The sequence below is a fragment of the Astatotilapia calliptera genome, chromosome 19 (genome assembly GCF_964374335.1).
Source record: "Astatotilapia calliptera chromosome 19, fAstCal68.1, whole genome shotgun sequence".
Classification (NCBI taxonomy): Eukaryota; Metazoa; Chordata; class Actinopteri; order Cichliformes; family Cichlidae; genus Astatotilapia; species Astatotilapia calliptera.
This window is the reverse complement of record NC_137440.1, coordinates 11097104-11104691: the sequence shown is the minus strand read 5'-3', so window position 1 is coordinate 11104691 and position 7588 is coordinate 11097104. Positions and strand designations below refer to the sequence as shown.

The window sequence follows — 7588 nt, the reverse complement described above, 5'->3', positions numbered from 1 at the left end:
AAAGCCTGCGTGCGCTAGTACCGCTTGACCGCTTGCCACGAGTTCCCAGAATCCTTTGCGGTTCTACCCGTGAATGACGTCACATTTTCAATCTCTATATAATATGCATGTTAAATTTTATATTTGGGGTAAAATATCAAGTCTTTTCAAGTAAACCGGTTCAAGTCCAATTCAAGTCCCAAGTCATTGGTGTAAAAGTCCAAGTCAAGTCACAAGTCTTAGAACATTTTTTCAAGTCAAGTCTAAAGTCATAAAATTAATGACTCGAGTCTGACTCGAGTCCAAGTCATGTGACTCGAGTCCACACCTCTGGTGCAGAGTGGTCTATAAACCCACAGTGAGTGAAAAGAAACACCCAGTGCATCATGGGAATCCTCCCACAGCATAACTAAGGGAGGATTCAGGGTCACCTGGTCCAGCCCTTCACTGAGAGCATTTCTGATGAGGTTTAAGTGAACAGTATATCAGGGGTGTCAAACTCCAGTCCTTGAGCCCTGGTGACACCTGAATACACACCTGAATAAAATTGGTAGGTCATTAGCAAGACTCTATAGAACTTGACGACATGCTGAGGTGGCAACTAAATGTGTTTGGAAAAATGTACTTCTAAAAGTACTTTTATTGTACCATGTTCATTCAGTCATGAGCTGCTGTAACATCAATCAAATGGCTGAACTGCTACTTTAGCATGCAGTCAAGTTCTATAGATATTCAGACAGGTAGACATAAGAATTCTACAAATGAAGATCAAATGTAACCTCCTAGGACCTGCGTCCACATATACAGTGGGACAAAAAAGTATTTAGTCAGCCACCGATTGTGCAAGTTCCCCCACTTAAAATGATGACAGAGGTCAGTAATTTGCACCAGAGGTACACTTCAACTGTGAGAGACAGAATGTGAAAAAAAAATCCATGAATTCACATGGTAGGATTTGTAAAGAATTTATTCGTAAATTAGGGTGGAAAATAAGTATTTGGTCACCTCAAACAAGGAAAATCTCTGGCTCTCACAGACCTGTAACGTCTTCTGTAAGAAGCGTTTCTGTCCCCCACTCGTTACCTGTATGAATGGCACCTGTTTGAACTCATCTGTATAAAAGACACCTGTCCACAGCCTCAAACAGTCAGACTCCAAACTCCGCCATGGCCAAGACCAAAGAGCTTTCGAAGGACACCAGGAAAAGTATTGTAGACCTGCACCAGACTGGGAAGAGTGAATCTACAATAGGCAAGCAGCTTGGTGTGAAAAAATCAACTGTGGGAGCAATCATCAGAAAATGGAAGACATACAAGACCACTGATAATCTCCCTCGATCTGGGGCTCCACGCAAGATCTCATCCCGTGGGGTCAAAATGATCATGAGAACAGTGAGCAAAGATCCCAGAACCACACGGGGGGACCTGGTGAATGACCTGCAGAGAGCTGGGACCAAAGTAACAAAGGTCACCATCAGTAATACACTACAACGGCAGGGAATCAAATCCCGCAGTGCCAGACGTGTTCCGCTGCTGAAGCCAGTGCATGTCCAGGCCCGTCTGAAGTTTGCCAGAGAGCACATGGATGATACAGCAGAGGATTGGGAGAATGTCATGTGGTCAGATGAAACCAAAGTAGAACTTTTTGGTATAAACTCAACTCGTCGTGTTTGGAGGAAGAAGAATACTGAGTTGCATCCCAAGAACACCATACCTACTGTGAAGCATGGGGGTGGAAACATCATGCTATGGGGCTGTTTTTCTGCCAAGGGGACAGGACGACTGATCCGTGTTAGGGACAGAATGAATGGGGCCATGTATCGTGAGATTTTGATCCAAAACCTCCTTCCATCAGTGAGAACTTTGAAGATCCAAAACACACCGCCCGGGCAACAAAGGAGTGGCTCCGTAAGAAGCATTTGAAAGTCCTGGAGCGGCCTAGCCAGTCTCCAGACCTCAACCCCATAGAAAATCTGTGGCGGGAGTTGAAAGTCCGTGTTGCTCGGCGACAGCCCCAAAAAATCACTGCTCTCGAAAAGATCTGCATGGAGGAATGGGCCAAAATACCAGCTACTGTGTGTGCAAACCTGGTAAAGACCTATAGTAAACGTTTGACCTCTGTTATTGCCAACAAAGGTTATGTTACAAAGTATTGAGTTGTATTTTTGTTATTGACCAAATACTTATTTTCCACCCTTGATTTCTCACCTTGATTTATGTTTCATGTGTATCACCTCAAAATAAAGGCTCCACATGGTCTGCCCCTGCAGAAAATTTTGCTGTTAATATAATTAATACAAAGTTATTGTAAACCCACATCGCTGTAACTCACTGGCACCAGGATGCCAGTAAGTTATGTTTAAAATAACAAACTTCCTTATACCTGAGTTTGAGTACCATTTATAATTATTAAATTAGAGCTATACGTGTGATTTCAAATCTTATGAGACAGAAACAGCAGCTCCGCCTCCTTTTTAAAAGTCTGAGGTAGTATTTCAGGTAGAACCTGTACTCCACCCTAAAAACACCAAACATAGAGAACAATCTTTGGTTTAATCTTGACTGCCCATTACAGCTGGAAGCTAAAACTTTTGCTGACTTAAAACTGACTGTTAGAAAACAGTCAAAAGATTTGTGAAAGGTTTATTCTTCCTGTGACCATTTGAATTTACAGGAAGGAATCATCTGAGCTGCGGTCGCATCAGCAAGGAGACACTCCAGTGAGTAACTGCAACCATATTCTGTTAGAACTTTTACATATTAACAATGGGAGATTATGTCACACTTAATCACTTTTTCATTAACTTGTGATCATTTCAAATCCAGAGATCTCATGGTGTGTAATCAATTATGAAATGATAGTTCTGTGTTTTTCAGTTTGTGGGATTATCCTGGAGGCTCCATTTGGTTCCTCTGAAATTAATAAACATGTGAGAGGAATTAAAGAACGAACAAAGAAAACGCTTTATACCTCCAGAATAATATTCACCATATATGAATATGACTCGAGTAAATCTACCTTTATTGAGCCTATACGTTGTAATAAATCAGTCCATAATTGAGTTGTGACTTTTGTTTTTGACCAGGATATGTCCTTCAATGCACATATAAAACAAATATGTAGGACCGGTTTCTTCCATTTGTGCAAAATCTCTAAAATAAGAAATATCCTGTCTCAAAATGATGCTGAAAAACTAGTTCTTTCAGAGCACCACACCATAGTATGACCTCAAAGGCTTCTGCAATACTGAAACTGATACAGTCATTGTATTTTTCTTTTATTTAAGGATCAACATGGAAATGTTGTGTGCCTCAGTCAGAAATGATCTGCAGAACAATGACACTCCTACAGCAGTTTCAAAGATTAAAGAACTTTTAGAAGACCAAAAGAATATTCCACTAAATATCGCCATCACAGGAGAAACTGGTTCTGGTAAATCCAGCTTTGTTAATTCCTTCAGAGGCCTGACAGATGATGACGAGGGGGCTGCTCCTACTGGTGTTACAGAAACCACCCTAGAGATCACATCTTACCCTCATCCAAAATATCCTAGCGTTACTTCTTGGGATCTTCCTGGAATGGGCACCACCAAGTTTCCAGCTGATAAGTACCTGAAGCTTGTTGGATTTGAGAAGTTTGACTTCTTCATCATCATCTCAGCCGATCGCTTTACAGAAAATGATGTGAAACTGGCTCAGGAGATTCAGAGGATGGAGAAAAAGTTCTACTATGTTCGATCAAAGGTTGACAACGATATAAATGCGGAGAGAAGAAAGAGAAACTTCAACAAAGAGACGACTCTTACACAGATCAGGGAAGACTGTATTCAAAGTAAGTTTCTCTTTTTATTAACTGATTAACTAAATTTGATCTGGTTTACAAGCAGACTGGATTTCTTCTTTTTTACATCTGAACTTTGAATGAGTTCAGGGTTTATTGAGCTGCAGTGACTTGTGATGAATCAGCTGGAAGATGATAGTTATGTTAAATAATAATAATAATGATTATTGATCCCCTTGGAAAAATCCCTCTCTGCATTTAACCCACTCACTCAGTGAAGCAGTGGCCAGCCAGCAATCTAGCACCCGGGGAGCAGTGTGTAAGACAAGACAAGACAAGACTAGACTTTATTGATCCCACAACAGGGAAATTTTTGCATCACCTCAGCTCAGGTACAGATATATGAAGGAAATACAAAAATACAAATAAGTACAAATAATGGAAAAAGTAAGATAGTACTGTGGGTATTGGTACTGTAGATACAGTGGGGCAAAAAAGTATTTAGTCAGCCACCGATTGTGCAAGTTCCCCCACTTAAAATGATGACAGAGGTCAGTAATTTGCACCAGAGGTACACTTCAACTGTGAGAGACAGAATGTGAAAAAAAAATCCATGAATTCACATGGTAGGATTTGTAAAGAATTTATTCGTAAATCAGGGTGGAAAATAAGTATTTGGTCACCTCAAACAAGGAAAATCTCTGGCTCTCACAGACCTGTAACGTCTTCTGTAAGAAGTCTGTGAACGTTTTCAGTCATCCAGGTCATCGTAGTCAAAGGAGCTTGCAAAGAAAGGCGTCTGGACTTCTATAAGTTGCTTGAAGACGTTTCACCTCTCATCCGAGAAGCTTCTTCAGTTCTAAGGTCAAATGGTGGAGAGTCCCAGATATAAACCTAGTGGGAGTAACCCCCCCACAGAGGGACAAAAGGACCCCCTGATGATCCTCTAATCGCCTGAGCCAAGGTGTGAAACTGGGCGTGGGTCCCAATCAGCCAGAGTTTCGGGTGAGCTCATTGTGAAACCTGGCCCCACCTTATCATGCAAATTCCTGAGGTCAGATGGCCCAGGATGTGAGTGGGCACCATTTGGCCACCATTTGACCTTAGAACTGAAGAAGCTTCTCGGATGAGAGGTGAAACGTCTTCAAGGAACTTATAGAAGTCCAGACGCCTTTCTTTGCAAGCTCCTTTGACTCTTCTATAAGAAGCTTTTCTGTCCCCCACTCGTTACCTGTATGAATGGCACCTGTTTGAACTCATCATCTGTATAAAAGACACCTGTCCACAGCCTCAAACAGTCAGCCTCCAAACTCCGCCATGGCCAAGACCAAAGAGCTTTCGAAGGATACCAGGAAAAGTATTGTAGACCTGCACCAGACTGGGAAGAGTGAATCTACAATAGGCAAGCAGCTTGGTGTGAAAAAAATCAACTGTGGGAGCAATCATCAGAAAATGGAAGACATACAAGACCACTGATAATCTCCCTCGATCTGGGGCTCCACGCAAGATCTCATCCCGTGGGGTCAAAATGATCATGAGAACGGTGAGCAAAGATCCAGAACCACACGGGGGGACCTGGTGAATGACCTGCAGAGAGCTGGGACCAAAGTAACAAAGGTCACCATCAGTAACACACTACAACGGCAGGGAATCAAATCCCGCAGTGCCAGACGTGTTCCGCTGCTGAAGCCAGTGCATGTCCAGGCCCGTCTGAAGTTTGCCAGAGAGCACATGGATGATACAGCAGAGGATTGGGAGAATGTCATGTGGTCAGATGAAACCAAAGTAGAACTTTTTGGTATAAACTCAACTCGTCGTGTTTGGAGGAAGAAGAATACTGAGTTGCATCCCAAGAACACCATACCTACTGTGAAGCATGGGGGTGGAAACATCATGCTATGGGGCTGTTTTTCTGCCAAGGGGACAGGACGACTGATCCGTGTTAAGGACAGAATGAATGGGGCCATGTATCGTGAGATTTTGAGCCAAAACCTCCTTCCATCAGTGAGAACTTTGAAGATGAAACGAGGCTGGGTCTTCCAACATGACAATGATCCAAAACACACCGCCCGGGCAACAAAGGAGTGGCTCCGTAAGAAGCATTTGAAAGTCCTGGAGTGGCCTAGCCAGTCTCCAGACCTCAACCCCATAGAAAATCTGTGGCGGGAGTTGAAAGTCCGTGTTGCTCGGCGACAGCCCCAAAACATCACTGCTCTCGAGAAGATCTGCATGGAGGAATGGGCCAAAATACCAGCTACTGTGTGTGCAAACCTGGTAAAGACCTATAGTAAACGTTTGACCTCTGTTATTGCCAACAAAGGTTATGTTACAAAGTATTGAGTTGTATTTTTGTTATTGACCAAATACTTATTTTCCACCCTGATTTACGAATAAATTCTTTACAAATCCTACCATGTGGATTCATGGATTTTTTTTTCACATTCTGTCTCTCACAGTTGAAGTGTACCTCTGGTGCAAATTACTGACCTCTGTCATCATTTTAGGTGGGGGAACTTGCACAATCGTTGGCTGACTAAATACTTTTTTGCCCCACTGTAATGTGTAGAGACGGTATCTTGTTCAGGGCTACCTCAGGGTAGCCTTTCAGTGGATTCAAACCCCCAACCCTTCTGATCATGGGGTAGCGACTCTACCTACTGAGCTATCCCTTCTCCTAAAAAGACAATAAATGATTTGTTATAAATAAACGTCACACTATTCTTTCTTTCTGTCATCAGATATTTTTAAGCTAACCTCTCGGCTTTACCCCTTGGTTTAGATAAATGTAAACATTGTTTCATGGACAGATTATATTCTGAATCATTTTTCTGATTTATTTACAGGTCTTAAAAAACAAGGGGTAGAGTCTCCACAGGTCTTCCTGGTGTCGAGCTTTGGGCCCCACCTGTACGATTTCTCTCTCTTACAAAAGACCTTAGACAAAGAACTTCCTGAACACCAGAGAGATGCTCTGCTGTTTGCCACATCCAGCATCAGCTTGGAGATCATCAACAAGAAGAAAGCAGCTTTTCAGTCCAGAATAAAATACTATGCTGCTCTGTCTGCAGCTGCAGGAGGTGTTCCAATTCCTTTACTTCATGCAACGATTGACCTCAGCATGATGGCTGCTGTTGTCACAGAGTATGTAAATGGGTTTGATCTTGATAAACCATCACTGGAGAGACTTGGTGCCAACACAGGTGTGCCATACTCTGACCTGTGTGATGTCATGAAATCCTCACTGGCTAAACAAGAAATAGATAAAGGTCAAATTATGAAGGTGTTGACCTCCTTTGCACAGACAGCTGTATTACAAGCAACAGGGGAAGCAGCCAAATGGATTCCAGTATTTGGAATCGCAGCAGGAATGAGCTTGTCCTTTTGCTCAACCTACACCGCTCTGAATTATTTCCTTGACACACTTGCTGAGGATGCTCTGAAAGTCTATGAAAGGGCTCTGAGTGTGAATAAGTAAAGAAATTAAATATTTTTGCTAAATAGATAAATAACAACGATAGTTTCACTGATGTTTCTATGGCTGATCAGTGTTGATGTCTTGATTAATCATCCCTGTAGCGATTTGCTGCCAGCTCAAGTGTGCCATACCTGCTTGCTGTCAGAACTAGCGAACTCTTCCTGAAGGATTTGGTCACGCTTGTACTTGTAATTTTGGACTTCTTGTTTAATATTAAGCATCCTCTGTTTTGGTTTTAGTTATGAGTTTAGTTGTTTGGAGATAGGTTTACTAATTCCAGGTATTTATTTATTTTAGTGATTCCTATGTGTTAAGCATTGTGTTCTTACTACCTTTTGTAATTTGGTTTTTGTT

General features: G+C 42.1%; 1 protein-coding gene across 1 annotated transcript; it reads left to right on the top strand.

Moving 5' to 3' along the window:
- Window positions 1-3272: 3272 nt before the first annotated feature.
- Window positions 3273-7234, top strand: LOC145422615 (interferon-inducible GTPase 5-like). The gene is made up of 2 exons (XM_080294159.1): window positions 3273-3810; window positions 6603-7234. Exons 1-2 carry the CDS (start codon window positions 3273-3275, stop codon window positions 7232-7234), a joined length of 1170 nt encoding a protein of 389 aa, XP_080150285.1.
- Window positions 7235-7588: the final 354 nt, after the last annotated feature.